Source organism: Stegodyphus dumicola, chromosome 10 (assembly GCF_044657685.1).
Source record: "Stegodyphus dumicola isolate Sdum_Otavi_A_Nest chromosome 10, ASM4465768v1".
Taxonomy (NCBI): Eukaryota; Metazoa; Arthropoda; class Arachnida; order Araneae; family Eresidae; genus Stegodyphus; species Stegodyphus dumicola.
The window spans coordinates 96,589,720-96,612,064 of NC_140777.1; the positions used below are offsets into that span (position 1 = coordinate 96,589,720).

The 22,345-nt window shown below is 32.5% G+C and overlaps 1 protein-coding gene across 8 annotated transcripts in view; it reads right to left on the bottom strand.

Moving 5' to 3' along the window:
- LOC118189209 (ectonucleotide pyrophosphatase/phosphodiesterase family member 3-like) overlaps window positions 1-22,345 on the bottom strand; it is a 167,252-nt gene that overhangs the window by 78,682 nt on the left and 66,225 nt on the right. For 7 of the 8 annotated variants that reach the window (XM_035359774.2, XM_035359776.2, XM_035359781.2 and 4 more), the window contains 3 exons: window positions 19,261-19,380; window positions 15,120-15,229; window positions 13,040-13,178 (listed from right to left, as the gene is read on the bottom strand). In XM_035359774.2, coding sequence (XP_035215665.1) covers window positions 13,040-13,178; window positions 15,120-15,229; window positions 19,261-19,380 — 369 coding nt within the window. The remainder of the gene's footprint in view (window positions 1-13,039; window positions 13,179-15,119; window positions 15,230-19,260; window positions 19,381-22,345) is intronic. The other variant, XM_035359775.2, reaches the window with a different exon arrangement.

Here is a 22,345-nt window from a genome sequence, read left to right on the forward strand (position 1 = left end):
CTGAATTTAGTAATTGATTATGCATCTCTTTCCACAAGCACACACTTGGTACTTGTCTTCTGCATTGGCCTTGGCAAGAATGTTGTTATTGTGTGTTTCTGTATTAGCAAAAAATAAGCAGTTATCGATCTGCACATGTATGAGAAATGCTAAGGGTTATCGATCTGTGCATGTGTGTTTCTTCTACTGTTACATTTAAAATATAATGGTTTTTCATATGTGCTCATTGTTCACATTTCTTTGGCTAGTAAAAGTTTTCACGTTTAAAACATAGCTGTTTTTTATTACAAATATTTATGATGCTTACTTATTTTATATTTATTTACTTATTTATTATTTATTTTCAATCGATCTTAAAAATTGAAAAACATGTATAGTTTTTCAAAAAAAAATTATCAAGAAAGAGAATTTGTGAAAATGAGTATAATACCTAGTTAGTATATGTTGGGGGAAAAAATTGGCAGTACAACGATTAGACATCAAGTCAAGTGTGATAATGTGCCTGAGGCATTATTAGTACAAATTTCTGAATTGTGGCCACCAGAAAGAGTATGTAAGAAATGAACTTTCCCAAATGATTTTTTTAAATAAATTACTAATAAATTTGTATTAAATAAAATAAAAACAAAACTTTACAATTTATTTAATTAAATAATATAATAAATTACAAAATATTAAATACTGTAATAAATACAAATTTATACTAAATTCCTTCTATATGTATGTACTAAATAACTTATACTGTGTAGATATTAAATTAATTACCACACTGACTGAGTGCACCGCTGAGATGGCTTCTGACCACAAAAGTAAATCAAATGTAATTATATATCATCCCAGAGGGGTAATCTACTATCTTTCAAGATGCGGAAAAATCTGTGATAATAATAATCTAATAAAATGCAAATGATCCCAAAACTTTGAGCAGCATAATTACTGTATTAATCACTAGTATGTATGCCTATTACCATTAGTCATCCATACTAGTGATTCTACAAACTCCACAGCAAAATATAAGTAAAATCAGCTAACTTACTAAATCAATATGAAACTACACTATATAGGCGTATTGCAAAATAGTATAGTACATGTATATGAAACTGCAAATGTAACATGATAAAATATAAATGCATGAAATATATATAAGCAGATAAATGTGAAATATTACTGCATTATACAATTGAAACCAATTTGTTAAACAATATTTAAGAAAAGACTTTCATACATTATCTGCTGTATGCTATGCTTCTTACTGTTCTAAAGCAATATTTTCTTGTATAGAAAGAAAATAATACTAATTTTTACAAAAGTTCCTATTCACAGAGAGTAATACTACCTAACTTACTAGTAAGGAATGAAATGTAAACACTAAAGTGCATTTTATTAATATTTACGGATAATCTAAGATAAAATTCTAAATTGCAATAAGGGGGTAAAAAAGGTGTACATGGCATATAATAATAAATATATACAAAATATTACAGTAACATGCATATGAAATTGCTACACAAGAGTTGTAGTAAAGTGCATAAGCATACGAGTCCAATACAGTTTTATGCGTATGAAGCCAATATATTTCTATTATCTTTTCGTAACTTCTTGGTAAAACAACACAGGAATTTTTAAATATCAATCCATTTGCTTCTGATAGTTCTCTGAAGTTAAAATATGGTTTTGCCAATTCTGGAACATTTTTCATCTGGCCATCCAGTTTTAATTAATTTTCTTAAAACTTGTAGTTTTTCATCTTTTTCTGTTTCCAGTTGAAAAACTTCCATTTTACCTTTAGACATTGGTATACATTCTACAGCCAATCCAACATGAGCTTCTATGTCTCCTTCAAAGAAATCAGATTCTTTATCAGTGAATGGTCTTGATAATGCATCCGCTATAAAAATTTCTTTTCCTGGTTTACATTTTATCTCAAACTGATATAGCTGTAATCTTATACGCATTCTTTGTAATCTTACAGGGCATTTATTTAATGGCTTTTTGAAAATTGATTCCAATGGTTTATGGTCACTTTCCACTGTATATTTTCCAAATATATACTGGTGAAATTTCTCACACGCAAATATAATAGCTAAAGTTTCCTTTTCAATTTGAGCATAATTTCTTGTGTATCTGTTAAAGCCTTAGATGCATATGCTACTGGTAAATTATTCTGCAGTAAGACTGCTTCTAGTCCTTCTTAAGATGCATCTACAGATAAAACTACTGGCATATTTATATCATAATACTGTAAAACTGGTTTATTTACTAAGACATCTTTTAGTCTTCTAAATGATGCTTTTCCATGTGTCGCATTCCAGTTCCAGATAACTTGTTTTTTCAACAAATCTCTTAAACATGATGTCAATTCTGATACACTAGGAATAAATCTAGAAAGATATGTAATCATTCCTAGTAAAGTTTCTAATTCTTTCACATTTTTTGTTGGTTTCATATCTAGAATAGCCTTAATTTTGTCTTCATCTGGTTTTAAACGATCTTTAAAAATTTTCGAAAGTTTCAATTACTTTGTCAACAACCTTCTTATCTTCTTCACTTAAATTAAAAGTATTAAACTTTTCAAGTGCTTTGCTGATAGCAATTGGTAGTTGTGGACTGTATATTAATTCATAAAAGTCAAGTTGAGAAACTTAACATTTATTTTCTTTCAAAAATAATAATGCCTCTTAAACGGGCAAAGAGTGAGTAAGGAACAATTAACTGCTGCTTTGTTCGGGCAGAGGAGTGGAGACTCGGTGTGGACCGAGTGCATCCCTATCACTTACTGATTAGTACTTGGCTCTCGCCAGTAACATTACGTGGTGCTGCAAACATTAAGCCAGTACAAAAAGACATAAATATTCTAACCGAGATGGAACATTCCACCCGGCATTGAAACTTGATACAAAAATTTCAATTAATTAATTAGTGACAAATCACAATATTTCAAAACTGAAAATCACATAAATAATTGTCAGATTACTACAGATCTAAAACTGAATTATGGAGTTTAAGAACCTTAAATATTGAAAATAGTAATTATACAAACAATATATACTAAGTTGACATAAAAAGTGTTACAATACACATACATTTCAAAATAAGCCATACAAATCCTTTAAACATATAATCATTATTAAATTCTTGTAATGTATAAACTGATTCCACAAATATATATAAAGTCAGTAGAAATTTGAATATTACATAGGCAATAAACAGATCTTTGATATAGATCTAGTGCAGATTCCTGAAGAAGTTTTAACTTTAGCTACACGTACCTTACCATCTGTACCAGGGATTGTCTCTAAAATTCTACCTAAGGCCCAATGGCAAGGCGGCAAATTCTCATCCTTAAGTAAAACCATTGCACCTGTTTCTACATTGGATTTCTGAAACTGCCATTTATTGCGCTGTTGCAAGTGATTGAGGTAATCTGTTTGCCAATGCTTCCAAATTAATTGAACAAATTTTGTTGTCCACTGCCACCTTGATAACCTATTATCAGTGATTTCAACAAGTTCAGGCTCTGGTATAGACGTGATTGGACGGCCAACTAAAAAATGTCCTGGCGTTAAAACTTCAAATTCATTAATATCATTAGACATAGGGGTTAACGGGCGTGAATTTAAAATTCCTTCAATCTGAGTAATGATTGTAAGAAATTCTTCCATCGTAACCTTAGTACTTCCCATAGTTCTTCTAAGAAGGTATTTAAAGGATTTAACTCCCGCTTCCCACAGTCCACCAAAATTCGGTGATCTAGGGGAAATTAATTTCTAGATTATAGATTCTGAGGTGAAATAGCTGGATAACGCCTCATCTGGCTTTCTAATCAATTTCTGTAAACGCTTTAACTCTGTATGAGCCCCTCTTAAAATTTGTGGCATTATCTGTAATGATGGAAGAGATTTTCCCTCTTCTCGCACAAAATCGCTTAAGAGCTGCTATAAAGGCTTCAAACGTCAAGTCTGTCACTACCTCCAAATGGATTGCCTTTGTGGACAAACATATAAATACAGCAACATAGATTTTAGGAAAAATGCCCTTGCGTTCACCCTTGAATTGTACATGAAATGGTCCGCAAAAGTCAACGCCACAATTAAGAAAGGGTGAAGTTGGAGTTATACGCTCAGTGGGAAGATTACCCATGACCTGACTTGCTGCAATTGGTTTGTTTTTAAAACAAATCACACAAGCATGAACTATCTTACGAGCCAAGCCCTTGCCGTGAATGGGCCAATATTTCAAACGCACCTGATGAAGTAAACCCTGCGCTCCAATATGTAGATACTTCTTATGAAAATATTCAAAAATCAATACAGTAACTCTATGAGTAGGAGGCAAAATTAACTGGTTTTTACAATCAAATAATAAATTTGAGTTTTTTAATCTTCCTCCAACTCTTAAAAGAGAATTCTCATCTAGAAAAGGGTCAAGACCTTTTAACTTACTTTGTGCAGGAATAGGTTTACCTCGTCGAAGAGCTGTAATTTCCGAATTAAAGGCAGTTAATTGGGCATGCCGTATACGAAACTCCTCAGCCTTTTTCATCTCATTTATAGTTAAATATCCCTCATCTTATCCTGGGATTTACAATTTAAGATAAACCTGAAAATAAAACTGAGAATTCTGATTAGTTTAGGAATATTATTGGAAAGTTTTAAAAAAGAGTCTATAAAATGTTCATTCATTGTCAAAGTCAGAACTGGAATTGATGATTGTTTCAGTTCTTTCTCATACTCCTCGTCCGACGAATAAGAAATGCATTCTGTAAATGGAAGTTGCTGATTGAGGAACTCAGGACCTGACCACCACAAGGAATTAGCCAAAAGTTCACTAGTGTCTGCTCCTCAGGATATTATATCCGCTGGATTTTCCTTTGAGGCAACATGACCCCATTTGAATCAATGACTCAAGTTTTGAATTTCAGCAATTCGATTGCTCACAAAAGTTTTGAGCTTGTACGCAGGCGTGTTTATCCATGCTAGAACAATAGTAGAATCACACCACAAATAAACATCATCGATACTTAGCTGCAGAGCTGTTATTACCTTTGACACAAGCCTACACAGAAGTAATGCTCAACACAATTCAAGACATGGAATTGTAACAGGCTTTATAGGAGAAACTCTGCATTTGCTACAAAGGAGATTGGAATAATTCATTCCATCAGTGGTAATACAACGGATGTAAATAGCTGCACCGTAAGCCTTTTCCAAAGTGTCCGAGAACCCATGGATCTCAGTTCTAACGGAATGTTCAGTTAAAACATATCTGGGAATATTCAATTGATTGATTAACTGAAGCTGGGAAAGGAATTTTTTCCATTCACACAACTCCTTGGGAGGTAATTCCTTGTTCCAGTCCAGTTTCAGCAGCCATAGTCTCTGCATGAATATTTTTGCCCTCGTTACTACGGGTCCGATGAGACCCAATGGATCAAAAAGCTTAGCTATTTCAGATAACACCTGACGTTTAGTAAAGCTATCTTGATTGTTCAGAGCTGTTTTGAAAGTCAAGTGATCATCCTTCGGTTTCCAGAGCATTCCTAGTGTCTTCACTACACTTTCTTGAGATTCAAAGGAATATTCCTGAGTTGAAATATCATGCAGCAGCTCAGGATGATTGGACACCCATTTATGTAGCTCCATACCTCCATGACGAAGCATTTGTACTAATTCAGACTGAAGCTCCTTTGCTTCTTCTAAAGTATTTCCTCCTGTCAGGATATCATCCATATAAAAATCCGTAGATGTGACAGCAGCCGCCCTGGGAAAATAGTCCTGTTGGTCAGCTGCCAATGCCTGGCTAAGAACGGCGTGCTAGTAGTGCCATATGTAACCGTACGTAACCTATACACTTGAACTGGGGCCTCGCGGCTTGGCTTCCAAACAATTCTCTGTAAATTTCTTTGCAATAGATGTATGAGTATTTGTCGATACATCTGCTTAATATCGGCACTAAAGGCAAAGCGATGTTTTCTAAACCTGGAAACTATAGAAAAAAAGATCTTCCTGAATTGTGCCTCCGTTCAATAAAATGGAATTTAGCGAATAGCCACTGGTTGATTTACACGATGCATCGAAAACAACTCTTAATCGAGTTGAAGTTTTCTCAGGGCGATAAACTGCGTGATGGGGAATGTAGTAACATGTGTCACAGTTATCCAAGGGCATAACAGGTTCCATGTGATTTAAGCTTAAATATTCGTTCATAAATTCCTTATACAAATTAGCCATAGTCTTATTAGCATCAAGACGATTCCAAATTGTATTCAGTCTCTTAATAGCAATTTCTTTAGATGAACCCAGCATAGAAGTAGCATCATCCTTCATAGGTAATTTTACTATGTATCTACTTGTTTTATCACGCGAGTATGTTTCATTAAAATGCCTTTCGCAAAATATCTCTTCTTCATTCTTTACGACTTCCTTACCATCTCCCGGGAAGGATTCTAATTGGAAAAACTTCTTAATTGCATTATCGAGACTTGATTCCTTTCTCAAATAACAATAGGATTGATTATTAACAGCAGGTAGGACCCCTGTCATTAAATAACCAAATTCTGTGTTTTGCAATATGATGTTTCCATTCAGCGCTTGAACTCTACCTTCCTTCAAGATGTTAAAGAATAAATCATTTCCTATCAACATATTGATTTTACCAGGTGTATAGAAGTTAGGGTCTGCTAATTTAATGTCATGCGGTATCGTTAGATTAGAAATATCCAGTTTTGTCGAAGGAATTACATCTGTTATTTTTGGAATAATACATAATTCTAAATTGTGAGAAAAAGTCTCTGTTTCGTTCGAAATATGGGCTAAAATCCTTGCTTTGATTGAATGAGCTGAACCACTTATTCCCGAAATGTGCGTTCGGATGGGTTTAGTTTTCAAACCCAAATATTCTGTGCATTGTTTGGTGATGAGGCTCATTTGGGAACCGCAGTCCAGTAAGGCTCTTATTCTGCAGTGCTGCCCGAACACATTCGTCACATAAATAACCACCGTACTCAGTAAGACAGAGTTTCCAGCACCGGAAATAGATGCAAGACTATGTACTGCTTGTCGTATATTGTCACCCGAAACTTCTTCGGAGGGGTTTGTTTTCCCCTGGTTTGGAGGAAAGCAGGGAGAGGCCGTTGGACTCTGAGGGTCATTGTCCATATGGAGAAGGGAATGATGTTTTCGGAAACAGTGGCTGCACGAAAAGTTTGAATTGCATTCTCTGGAATGAGTTTTTAGACAATTCACACATAATTTTTTATTTTTGACGATAATGAGCCTATTTCCAACATTCATTTGTTTGAACGCACTACATTTAAAGAGGGCATGGTTTCCTTTACAATGGATACATTTTTTTGAGTTGGAATGAATTGAATTTATAACAAAACCTTTTGGTTTTGCACCGATACTGGGTTTAGGAGGAAATTTGATAGGCATATTTTTATGAATGCTTTCTAGTACCAAAGTTCGGTTTTCAAGTAAATTTAAAAATTCATTGAGTAATGGAACATCTTTAGATTTTAAAGTAAGCTCAAATTGCTTCCGGGTATCCTTGTCAATTTTCTGAAGGAGAATGTTTATTAAAATTGCATTAGATAGCCTATCCAGATTGTACTCTAACGTTTTTAAGGCGCATAGATTGCGTTTGGTATGATCTAATAATCGGCGAAGTTCCTTAGGTGATTCCTGCTGAATTTTTTCTTGATTCAAAATATTTTGAATATGACTATCCACTATCGCCCGTTTATTTTCATATCTTAATTCTAAAGCTTGAAACAGTGACTGATATGCATCTTCGCAATTCTCGATATTTTTTGCTTCTCCTTTAAGAGCCGCCTTTAAATAAGAAAGTTTTTGTGTTTCAGTTAATTTCTCATTTTCAGCAATTAAGGATATGAATTGGCATTTAAAATCATGAAAATTCTTCATATTTTCCAGAGAACTGAGGTAATGGTATTTCAGGCAATTTAACATTAATATTTTCAACACTACTATTAAGTAATGGTAATGCATTAATTTTTTATTTTAATTTTGAAAGAAGGTATTTGAGACTTAATTCCATTTTCTCCAGATCGTCCTCCAGTTCTTCAATAATCTCACAGGATTCCTCTATGCTGGTAGATTGAAGTACCGCTGTTTTAATTCATCCAAGGATCGCTTTATTCCTGATAGTGATTGCAATTTCACTTCTAAAAATGATTCACTTTCTTCATTTTCGACGAAGTCATGCAGAGAATGTTCCAGTTTTGTGACTTTTGCTTTCAGACAACCACGTTGCCTATTCAAGGATATTATTACATTATCCATAGTTGCTGTTCTTTCTTCGGGTCGGTTAGGACCAAAATGGACCGAGTGCATCCCTATCACTTACTGATTAGTACTTGGCTCTCGCCACTAACATTACGTGGCGCTGCAAACATTAAGCCAGTACAAAAAGACATAAATATTCTAACCAAGACGGAACATGCTTCTTCACCAATAATATGCAATAAAATAGCTACTTTAATTTCAAGTGATTTAGTAATACCACCGGACGCTAACATATAAATTTGGGATTTTTTTTTCCAATTGCCTTCAAAATTTAGATTACTCGGTGGCTTTAATCCATCCATATTTAATTTAGGACTTTAAATAGTTTATATATATGTATTTTTAGCCACTTCAAATAAAAATAAACAATCCACTTACCAGCGATGGAAATTTCGATTCCACTGTAAACAACTTCCCATCATGTTTTTGTTGAGAATATCTTTACAGTTATTCGTTATTCATAAATGATGTTATTCATGAGTGACGCTGCATGGTTCTTCCAAAAAAATTTTCTTTTTTAATCTATTGTTGACAACTATGCCATGTATTGTTTTTACATGTTTGATATGTGCTCAGTGATGATTACAAGATGTACACAAACATCGTTTATTCTACATTGCTCATCTACTATTCTATATTTCAGTTATGATTAATTATAATAATAGATACAGTTACAGTTACATATATAACAGTTTGGAGGTTTACAGGAGTGTGAAATTAGTAGAAACAGCTGATGCCCCTGGCAGCTAAATTGGCCCTTACCCGGTTAGGCATGGAGTCGAACTGAGCTTCGATGACAGAAACGGGCCACTCATTCATGTCTATGCCACACTTCATCAACTGTGTTAGAAGGGTGATGGCCAGTCTCTCAACAACCTATAATCAGATACTTTCAATGGGTGACAGATCTGGACATCGTGCAGGCCAGGGCAGCAATCAAATAATCTGTGTATTGAGGAAGGCCAGAAAACAACATGCAACATGTGGTCTTGCATTACCTTTTTGGAAGATGGCATTTGGCAGGCCTCGAAGGTAGGGCACAATCACTGGATGTAAGATGTCAGAAATGTTCTGATCTACATTCAACTTACTGTCAATCTGAACTAGAGATGTGCATGTCATGTACCTAATAGCTGCCCAAATCATCCCATCAGATGCAGGGCCTCTATGCCTATATCGAATGCAAGCAGGTGATGTGCATTCTCCTCGGAGCCTCCAGACACATATACGGCCATCAGAATACTGAATGCAAAACCGGGAGTAGTCTAAAAAGGCGACATTGTGCCACTATCCAGCTTTGTTGTTCGACACACTAGAGTTGCTATCTCTCTCTGTGCTGCACTGTCGAGGAAAACCTGAAGTAATGGTCATGGTGCTGATAGTCCACACTGCTGCAAACATTGATGCACCATACGAATGGATACTAGGCCTACTGCAAACATGTCCATTTCCTGAATAATGGTCTGTGATGTGGTTGTATGGTTTTGCAGGGCTGACCTCACAATATGTCTGTCCTCTTGGACATTAGTTATGGGAATGCGCTGAGATCCTGATTGCTGTAACCCATTGATACCATATTCGCATGACAGTGATTAGATGTTGACCAGTGCGATGGGCGATATCACGGAATGATAATCTACACACTTGATAGGCAACGCTCCTGCTTTATGGGATTTCGACACTTGGTGGCAGGCATTTGTTCATCTTATTCGAGGACTAACACGATATTCTAAGCAAACTCTGATCTTACAAAGCGCTTTCCGAATGTGAAATCTACTACACAACTTTTCTTTAATACAGTGCTTCGGATGTCGTTTCTCCCTCCTAGGCTGTCTAAATGCACTGAAATATTCATCATTTGTATATCCCAACCTCTTCTTCCTTTCAAGCGATTTTGACTTTCATCGAATCATTCCTTCCTGGTGTTGCAATTTTAATGGCCAGCAGTATATTACAATGTACTGATTCCAATGTTGACTATTAATTACACTAAAGTATGTTATGCTATTATATACTAATAAGCTTTGTTGCTCTGTGCTTCTCTAAATTCTAAAATTTTGCTTTCCCTAAAATCTGCCACATGAGTTCTGGTGCTGACCCAGGGCTTATCTGAATAATGAATCAGTTATTTTCAATTTGAAGTAAATTCTGCTTTTTTCGTATGAATATCACTTACAAATTTATTTTCTGCATATGGAAAGAAATTTGTGACAAATTTCTTTTCATCAGTATACAACACTTCCCAGTGCAGTTAGCTAAATCTGTAATCCTTGCCAACCATAAATAATGTCAACATAAAAGGTTACCATTCTCTTTGGTTTTAATTACTAATATTAAAAAAATTGCTTAGATGTTGCTGTGTGAGTCATTTCTCAAGCTGCCTGGTGTTGAGAGTCATGCGGTGATGAAAGCAAAAAATAATAAATAATGGTTATCCCCATGGGGATTGGGGAAATAAATTATTCGGTTGGTGTAAATTCAATTATGTTTCCATGTAGAATGTTTTGGTTTGGGATGTATGCCAAGCAAAAAGATGAGACTGAAATTAATTATTGATCACACAATTTATGGTAATACATATTTGTTATTTGATATGGAGGTATTTTATTTAGCAACAAAGGAAAATTAAGCATCCAGATTCTCTGTGTGTTTATTACAAAAAATATCAAATGCTTACACATAGAGCACACAAAAAAAAATTTCTTTAAAAAAAAAAAAAAAGATAAATGGTGATCCTGGTTTTCTGTTTTGTACTGTATAAATTTATTTTACATCCAAATTACAAGAATGTGCGAGAAGCTAGGTTAAAAAAAAATTACAGAAGGTACAGATATTGAATCAGAATTTCTATTTCCAGTTAAAATTGGACAAACATACATGAATTTTGACATAAACATCATAATAAATCAAGGTAAATAAGTGAAGATAAAATTAGAGTTAATATGTTTTATACTGTATAAACCTTGTTAAATGAGTTTTCTGAATAAGTAAAAATATAGGTAAATAATTTTAGTTTCTTGTATAATTTATGGAAAATTGATAACGGAGATTGTTACAATTTGAAAAATCTGTTATAAAGTAGGGAATTGAAAAATAAAAATTTTATATAAAAATAGTGAGATTTTATTGAAAAGGTGGTAATATTTTGCAAAGTATATCAAAAAAGATGGTGCTGAAGGAGATTAAAATGGTACTGAAATCTATTACAAGATACATATTCTTATAAAAGTTTTAGTTTATTTGCCTAAGGAGAGCTGAACCTGTAAATGACTTTCTTCTTTTTTTCTTTTCAAACCCCAATTGTGCCCAAATTGCTAAGACCCCCAAAAAAAAAAAAAAAAAAAAAAAAAAAAAAAAAAAAACCCAAATTTTTAAGAGTTACTGATTTTATTTGTTGGAGGTATGTATATACCTAGTTTCAAAACAATTTGCTATTTTCTTGCAGAATGTAACAAGGAAAGTTAGAAACCTAGCATTACTAAAGCAACTAAAATGGTATGTGCCAAATCAGAGAGAGAGAGAAAAAAAATTTTATTACAAAGAGAGATTAAAAATTTAAATGATAAATTTACTTCTAATGTAATTTTGTTTTATTTAATTTAATTTAAAAAATACATATAACTCAAAATAAAAAGTTTTTAATTAAAAAGACCCTTTTTGTATTCGCAGACAAACATAAAAGTTCCTAGCCCCAGCCTTGTGTAATGCATAATATGCGAACAATTAATCATGTATTGTATTAAAAATAATATCTAGACATAACTGATTGGCTATTTTTTGGAGATATATACAAATGGCATCTTCCATAGGTACTTCCTCAAGCAAGATAAAATCATCAGTGCTAACAAATCAATCAAATTCTTCAATATTCAGTTTACTTTCAAAATCATAAAAACAACCTTGTATTTAGCATAAGTATATTGAAACAATCGATTTCGAGGGCAGATAAAGGTCCCTCCTCATAAGGAGAAAGAAATACCTAGAAAGAAAGAAGAAAAATAAAGGGGAAGGAGTCTCAGAAACATGTGGTCCTTATCAGCACTGCACGTGGTTATAACCGGATATTTAATCAGAGTTACACTGGCCGCCTACTTTTACTGAGCCAGGCTATCTGATCAAACATGTAACACAAAGGACAAAAAAAATTAGCAAAGTTAAAAATAGGGATGCTTCACGCTCATTGAGTGTGAAGGTGCAGTTGCCCCTCGATCCCTATTTTTAATTTCGCTAATTTTTCTTGTCCTTTGTGCTACATGTTTGATCAGATAGCCTGGCTCAGTAAAAGTAGGCGGCCAGTGTAACTCTGATTAAAAATCCGGTTATAATCACGTGCAGTGCTGATAAGGACCACATGTTTCTGAGACTCCTTCCCCTTTATTTTTCTTCTTTCTTTCTAGGTATTTCTTTCTCCTGATGAGGAGGGACCTTTAGCTGCCCTCGAAATCAATTGAGTGTTTCAATGTACTTACGCTAAATACAAGGTTGTTTTTACGATTTTGATTGTCACATTAGCGTGTTTCTCTTCTAGTCTTATTCAGTTTACTTAATTATCATGTAATTTTCAAGCATATATATATATATATACTCTATTATTCAGCAATTTCTGACACCTGTTTAAAGTTGACTGATAAAATCGTCTATTGTAATAGCATAGTCAAATTTTTTAATGCCCATTTCACTTAATAATCATGTGATTTACAGAAAGACACATATTTTTCAACATGTTTTGATACCTGTTTTGAATTCACACCATAAAAATGAGCTGCATTATCAGGTTGGTTGACATACAAAGTAAGAAAACTGGGTCGAGATTCTGGTGAAAGATCCAGCCACTCCAAAATTTGATCAACTCTAGCTTCAAAAGTTATTTTCCTAAAGATATCAAAAGTTTTGTTAGCTGTATATTTTGCTTTCCATAAATAAAATATAATAATATTACAAAATACATAATTTCCATAATTAAAATATTAAAATAATATGTATATATATAGTCAATTTGGTTTTAATCTTAACTAATAACCAATACCTTCACAAAAAGAACTAAACTCTGTTATATGAGTGAAAAAACGATTAAAAATTTTGAATCAATTCTATGTGTTTATAATATAATTAATTAATGCATTTAGAAGTTCCTATAGCATAAGGATGTAGATGTCATATTTGCATTGTTTTAGAAACAAATTACTGTATATTTTCAAATATAAGCTGATCTATGTAAAAGCCAAGAGTGCATTTTTTCTTCAAAAATTCACCTAAAATTTAAAATCCATATGAAGTCGAAATGAAAAAAATTCATATAATGTTGAAACATATCACTATGGCAGTGAAAATGGTGTTATGCAGGTAAAAGGGATGGAATAGTTTCCAATGAAATCACTATAAAGTAAACCTTCAAACACTAATGACAACAGCTTTAACTCTGGTATCCCTACCTGAAGCTAGGATATTTTATTTTTACGTTTTTTAGTTCTAGTACAGCCCCCAAATGGATAGTGGTTAGGGGAGCCAACTGTGATACAAAAGGGCCCGGTTCAAAACCCGGAGAAGGCATGGTTTTAACTGTAGTCCCTTCATAGAAGGGAAAAGGTGGCCCACCTATTAAGTGCCTCCATAATAAAGTGACCCCCATTTCTGGTCTTAGTAGTGGCAAACCCAAAGTTGGCTGAGGGCCCGCGATTAAAAAAAAATGTTTCTTGTACATGATCTATGGCATTTGTATTAGTCTTATTTTCATTTTAGCAATGATCCACGAGACCAGGAATACACACAATTTCCAAAACAAAACCCATTTTCATAAAACGAACAACTCATTTCATTAAAAATTAATTCTTTTCATAAACTTAAGATATAAAAAAGTACTATTGGTGACTTAACATTTTCGTCCGGCTAATAGAGAAATGTATCTACAATTTTAGCAAAATTAATGAATCTGTGTATAAGCTGACCCTGCAATTTAGCTTAGAAAAAGCTCCCAAAAATTCTTGGCTTATGCACAGAAATATAAGGTATTGAATTAAAAATAAAATGATTTAAAATAGCTGTTACTGGATTAGAAAAATGAAACAACTAAAAGCTAATTTCAGAGCATATGCAGAGTTGACTATTTATTATTATTTGTATTTTAACGCAACAAAAATGCTTTATCATTTAAAATAGATTTTTAGCAAAGCAGTAGGGAGGAAATTCATAAATATTATTGATCTCTGCAAAAATGAAGATTTTTTTTATATCCAACACTGAGAGATTTATTTCCTGGAAAACAGAGTGCAATAGCCGAAAAATTTTTTTATTAAAATATTTCTGTTGGTGCTCTTGTGCCCGTAAAATGATGAACATTAAAAGCAAGCTCTTGTTAAACTTTAATAGAACTATTACTGTTGGTAGCACAAATTTTCAGAAAACTCTTTCAAAGAATGGTTTTTTCCTCTCTCACAGATAGTATTAGACTTTACTTTCTCAGATGTCTACATCTCAAAATGCTTTCTTTCAGTTATTTGCTAATAGATTATACAAAGACTATTTTTTCTGTATTGAAAAGCATCCTATAAATTATTATTTTCATCATGCACTCTGCACGTTTTCAGCATTTTACCTGATATGTATTCTAGTGGTACAGACCAAAAGATATTGACAACATTGGAATGAAGCAAACTATAAAATGAATGCTACATCTAATTGAAAACTTAAATTTTGAAAAATCAAGTACTATGATATACTTTCAAGAACCACACCAAGCAAATTTTAACATAATTCGATAATAAACAAAATCTGTAGTCTTGGCACAGTAAAAAAATAGAGCTCATATATACTCACGAACTGTACTTTTTGAAGTAAGAAGGTAAGCTGCCATTGATTTTTATATCTGAGCCAGGCCAAAAAAAACAAGCAGCTTTTTTACCTTGTTTCTCAGCAGTTATCCATATCTATAAAGAAGAGAAAAAAATAGTGAGGCTATAAACATTTTAAACCTATTCAGGAAGAAAAAAATAATTTAATTTATATCTTGTTTCTCATTCCATTAAATTCAAATAATCTCAAATCTTACCTTTCAGTGACCATCAAAGTCAATTTTTTGGTGAGATAATTTAAAAAGTGAAGAACTATCCAAAAATATTTCTCTGACAATTCAAAACCCCCTTATCAGTTTAAAAATTTCCCATGCATGTATTTTTTTCTAATTTGTTAATCTTTATAGCAAATTCTATAAAATGTCATTAATTCCATACAGATTCATATAACATTTCTATTTCCATAGAAAAATGCTAAGCTTTATCACTTTCTTATATTTATTTAAACGCCAAGCTTATTGGAAATAACATTAGTATTAGACTCCTAGGCCGGCTGCTCTATCACAGTATAAGTCTGTATGTCTTTCCTAATGTTGGATAGCATTTTGAGTGTAACAACAGTAGTTTATGATTATGAAAGCAAGAGTCATAGCTAAGTGCATTTCTCTTGTAGTGTGAGAAGTTTTAAGCAGTACTGCAGAGTGCTCATTTGTGTGATGAAGTAACTAGCATCAAGAAAGCAAGGCAGGTGACTACACAAAGAAGATGAATTTAAATTGTTGGGTATAGTGTGAATGTTAGTCATAATTCAAACATAAGAAGGGAGAGGATAAGACTCATTTAAGATAATACTTGATTCTAATGAAAGAGTCTTCTCCCCAAAGAAATATTTATAAGCGTTAATTAAACATACAACACTAGAGAAGATTAAATATAAACAATGATTAAATATAAGTATAACATGGGGCACTCATCTGATAAAATATTAAAAGAAATGGGTTTGCCAGTATCTGAGTCACCATCAAGTTTTTGTGAAGAGTGCGTACTAGCAAAACATTCCAACACTCCTATGAATAAAGGTCCTAGAAGCAGAGAGCATGTGCCAATGAGAATGGTACACACTGACATATGTGGTCCCATTGATCCACTCACTAGGTAATGTGAAAATTATTTTGCTACAATCATAGACGATTTTTCTACATTTACTGAAGTGCATCTCTTAAAGCACAAAAATGACATAAATGAAGTGTTTAAATTGTTCCTAAAGCAGAATCCTGATCTCTACAAAATCCGGTGTGATGATGCCAAGGAATACGTGTCTGGTGAACTAGCTCGTTATTGCAAGAAAAACGGTGTTATGATAGATCCTGCTCCTCCACCTCCTTTGAATGGTGTGGCTGAGAGAGCCAACACATATCTTTTAGAGAAGGCCCGAGCTCTAATATGTGAAGCAAAGCTTTCTAAATCCTTTTGGGGTTATGCTGTACAGACAGCTGCATATCTTAAGAATAGAATTCCAAATCAGACTGTTGAAAATCTACCTTATGAGCTCAAATATGGGAAGCCACCTGATTTGAATATTATTAAGGTGTTTGGATCTGATGCATACATGAGAGTTCCTGATAACTTAAAAAAGAAATTACATCCAAAATCAAAAAAGATGATTTTTATTGGATACTCTACCATGGGTTATCATTTACTGGACCCACTCACAAATCATGTTGTGGCTTCTCGAAGTGTATTGTTCAATGAAGAGAAAAAGAAATGTGTCTCAGTTCAAGATAATTTTTCCATAAAAAGTAAAGATCCTGCTAAAGATGAAGTAATATATTATTCAAGTGATGTAGAATCCAGAAATCTTTAAGAAAGTCATAAAGAAATTACTAGACAAAGAAGAAATATAAAATTACCTGTAAAGTTGAATGATTACTTTGTGTATGAAGTTAATGTGGCAACTCTTGATACAGTAACATATGAGGATATAACAACATTGCCAAAAGAAGAGCAACTCCTATGGAGGAAAGCCATGGATGAGGAAATAGCTTCTCTTAATAAAAATGAAGTGTGGAAGTTATTCAACTTGCCAAAGGATGTAAAGCCAATATCCTGTAAATGGGTGTTGCGCATCAAACGAAACAATGTTTACAAAGCTCGTGGCTTTGAACAGAAGCCAGGCATTGATTACTTTGAGACCTATGCTCCTGTAATTAGTACATCATCACTTCGACTTGTGCTGGCTATCATTGTTCAAAAAAATTTTTAAATCTATGCATTAGATGTAAAGACTGCATTTCTGAATGGTGATCTCCAAGAAACAATCTACATGGAACAGCCAATGGGCTACAGTGACAATAATGGTCATGTGTGCAACCTTCTTAAGAGTCTTTATGGACTTAAGCAAGCACTGAGGCAGTGGTTAAAGAGATTTACTGATTTTATAATTCAGTTAAACTTCCAACAACTAAACTGTGAAGCATGTACCTTTGTGAGAAGAACTAAACAGAGTGAAATATTTATTGTGCTGTATGTGGATGACTTGCTAATTGCTGGTTCTAATGATTCAGAGGTAAGAATTGTGATTGAATTACTTAGAAATGAATTTCAGATGTCCAAGGCTGAAGTTGCAAATGAATTTCTAGGAATAAGTTTTGAATATTCACAGAACAAACGTACTTCAGGCCAAAAGGCTTATGTTGAAAAATTGTCAAATAGATTTAGAACGTTGGATTGTAAGCCATCTGATACTCCCCTAGTGCCTAAGTCAACTTCATCAAATTTTGCGAATGGTGAAAGATTTCATGGCCCTTATCGTGAACTTGAAGGTGCTTTGCTGTACCTATCTATGACAACTTGTCCTGAATTCTGTTTTCTGTGAACTGTCTGAGTCAGATACAAGAACAACCCACTAACAGTGCTTGGGCTGGTCTGAAGCCAATTTTTAGATATTTAAAAGGGACATCTGAACTCAAATTATTATTTTGTAAATCTAATAGTGTTGATATTACGTTAAATGTTTATGTTGATGCTGATTGGGGGTCAGATACAAATGATAGAAAATCTATTTCAGGGTATTTTATTTTCTTTAATGATTGTCCTGTAACTTGGTCTGTTAAAAAGCAAACATCTATTGCTCTGTCCTCTACTGAGGCAGAAATTTTGGCTTTAGCAAAAGCTATTCAAGACCTAACTGTATTTTTGTAATGTATCTAAAAAATTTTAGGAGTCGACAATATTAAAGTTTCAGTTTATGAGGATAATCAGTCTGTAATTAAAGCAATATTGAATGAAAGTAATTGTGCTAGACTAAAACATTTGGATATTAAATTAAAGTATATTAGGGATATTGTAAAATTGTATGATATAAATCTCGTATATGTTTCTAGTGAAAATCAGTTAGCTGATTTGTTTACAAAATGCTTGCCTAAACCAAGATTATGTTATTTAAGAGATAAATGTAAAACAATATGTGATTAAGTGAGGGTGTTGAGAATAATCACGCTTACTCCCTGGTTTATGATTTGATGTCATATGTATATTAACCGTAACTGTTTATATTTTGCTTAGGTTGTATTGGCAACAGTCGTTGTAGTTTGTTTTTGGTGTGATATGTAGAAATATGCTGTTTCATGTGCGTGATTAATTCCATCATTTAATAAAGCCTCTACTTAATTATCATCAGCCTCTGATTCACCTTTTTTAAATCTTTACAGTCATCAAAGATTATGCTAGTTCAGTCACATCAGCCAGGAAATTACAATTAAAAAATTAATTCTAAAAGTTCTAAGAGACCTTTCATGATAAAGACTGCTTTCAGAAGAAGAAGACTCTCATTTTTACATTCTTAAAAATGTTATCTATCTCATTCGTCAATATAAAATTTCATCCTGATTTGTTTGGAACTCTTCGTATTAAAACAGATAGAAAAATAAAATAATTTAAAACTTTCAATATCGCTCAAATATTACTATAAAAAGAAGCTTTAATCTTTAAAGCAAACCTCAAAGTAAACCTCCCTTTTTTTATACTAGGGAATACATATGCATTAAAAGCTTCCAAAAAACCTTTTGTATATTTAGTATTAAAAATCATGTAAAATCAAATGTAAAAAATGTTGAAATCATTGTAAAACCCTAAATGTAGCAAAATAACTTTAGCCATTCACTTACTGGTTCCTTCTCCCACCAGAAAGATTCCAGCGTTTCAGGCTTCCCAACTTTAAACAATTTTCTCGTAAAAGGATCATACATAGAATTATCAATAATTCCATGAGATGGTGGATTCAAACCCTAAAAAATATTTAAAAACATATTTTAAAAACATATTTTTACATTTTTTCCTGCAAAGATATATTTTTGAATGCTTTTATAAAGAAAAAATATATATTACATTGGGGAAATTTTATGAACAAATAATACTTACCTTTCCAGCGATTCATTTTATAATTTTGCTTCTTTAAAAAAATTGTTTGAAAAGATTTCTTACAATGGAAAACATACAATTCTTCATTATGGCAATGAAATTTTAAAAGGAAATTAATAACATGTATATTGAGACAAATCAATGCATGGACAAAAAACAGAAGTATTTAAAAATCTGTATGATAGCAAATGAAAACTTAATAATAAAATTCAATGACCAGATAGAAAAATGATTTATCCCATAAGAGGGATCATAAACTGTAGTCACACTGTCAAAAATATCTAGAGAATTGGAAAAGTATGCTACACTCATATTTCATTAAACATATAAATATTTTTGGCGACATGGTGTGCTGCCTTTTCAGTACTTTTCTGTGGCTTCTTGATGGGGTTACAGATGATCAGAGAGTAGCAAGTTTTCCAGGAGTTAACATTAAATTACAAATATAATTTCTCGAAATATTTATATTCTGCATTTATAATAATTACACACATTTTAATGGAAGTTTAAATGATTTATAATTATAAAGACATCCATTCATTAAAAATAATTTAAAAAGTAGTTAATAAAATATTCATTAAGAAGGCACTGTTAAAATTATAATCTAAGGATACCTTGCAGTTTAAAGTAATAGATTAATACACATATCAATATAATTTATTTATCGATTTTAAAAAGACCTAAATCATTATACATTAAAAGTAAGGAGAGATCCAACTCATCAGTAAGAAGACATGGATTCCACCAATTAATGTAATACATGATAAACAGCAATGTAAAAATCTAACAAATTTATCTTAATGCAGAAATTAAAAATTAAGAAAGTAAATTTGCAAAGATTAATCTCGATTGTTTGGAGCTTCATAACAGAACTTGTCAAGGGGAAAGTGCTTTGAAGCTCCATACCCAGTCGATTAATTGGATAGCCAAGACAAATTTCATTCCGACTAATTCACTGAGACTTAGAAGCGTAACTCTTAATTAATTAATCAATGAATTAGCAGAATTAAGAGTCTCATTGAACTGTCTCTTTGCCCTATTTGTCTTAGCTTTCCATACCATATTATGTAAAGTGACACATTTTTTACTTTTTTACAAAAACAAGTATACAAATATACATAAAAATAATGATATACAAATAGATAAAAACCTGTGAACTCATGAAAAATATTTCACTATTTAACAAGTAAAAGGAAAATCTATTTATTAGTCTCTGTTTAAGTAATTAAAAGAGACAGTCCTGTAAACAGGACTCAAAAAGGAGTGTCTCAAAAAAGATAGAAGAAAAACTTTTTAGAAAAATGCCAGTTTTAAATGAACTAGAGTACAATGGTGCAAATTTTCAATTAAATAGTACTAATATACTTGTAAACTGATCTGCAAAAAGAAAAATGTATTGGCTACAGTCCTTTTACTTGTTAAATAGTAAAACTTTTTTCATGAGTTCACGGGGTCTTTGTATCTTTGTATATCATTATTTTTACGCATATTTGTATACTTGCTTTTGTAAAAAAGTAAAAATGTTTCACTTTACATAATATTGTGTTGGAAAGCTAAGACAAGTAGGGAAAAGAGACAGTTCTAAGAGACTCTTGATTCTGCTAATTCATTGATTAATTGATTAAGAGTTATGCTTCTGAGTCTCAGTAAATTAGTAGGAATGAAATTTGTCTTGACTATCTAATTAATCAACCGGGTATGGAGCTTCAAAACACTTTTACCTTGACAAGTTCTGTTATGAAGCTCCAAACAAGGGAGATTAATCTTTGAAAATTTACTTTCTTAATTTTTAATTTCTGCATTAAGATAACTTAGACTCTCAGATTTTTACATTGCTATTTATCATATATTACATTGCTTGGTGAAATTCATGTCATCTTACTGATGAGGTGGATCTCTCCTTTAAAACTACATTTAAATTTAGCAGCACTTTGTGCCAAATTATTCCTTTTAGTACAAACATACTTGCTTCTTACTAGCTGACTGCTTCTTTTCTCATTATACATTAAAAAATATAGAACATGAGTTGGTCTCCAAAACATTCATTTATTTTTTTAATCTAAATATTTTCAGATATTTTAGCATCTAATTTATTCACATCCCTTTTCTTCATTTTAACTACTTTTTAAAATCTGCTTTCATATTTTGAATGTATACAAAAAAAAAAAAAAAAAAAAAAACTTTTTTTAATTTTGTGAAAATTTCTGATGCAATTTTTTCTTATACACATATATATAAAGAAACAGACTAATAATAATAGGCCAAAAATCGAAAACAAAAGTTTTTTAACCAGTCTTGCACTGTAGCTGCAGGATTGAAGTAAATTAAACTTTAAAATCTAAAGTTAAAATTAAGAAATGGCCTTGCTTTGGTTTAAATTTAATTGTAACTTTAGATGCTTTAAATTTAATTTACTTTAATCCTGCAGATATAGCACAGGACTCGTTAAAAATTTTTTGTTTTTAATTTTTGGCCTATTACAAAAGATCCTCGAAATACAAGCACCTCTATATACAAGAAATTCCAGATATGAGGAAAGTATGAGCAAAACATTTGTCTCTAAACATGAGCATTGACTCGAGTAATGAGCAAAGAGCCAGGCTGTTGGTATGCGTGGTGCTATTTGACTCGAGTAATGAGCAAAGAGCCAGGCTGTTGGTATGCGTGGTGCTATTGCCCTCGCTCGACTCGGGGAATCCCTTCGTCAGATCACTCAGTGTTCTTTGATCTACAAGTTTGTTTGCTTGTGAGTTAATTGTTTTTTACCATTTAATGTGAAAATGATTTTTTTCACGATGCCTCCCAAGAAGATTGTTGCCTCAGATAGTGCTG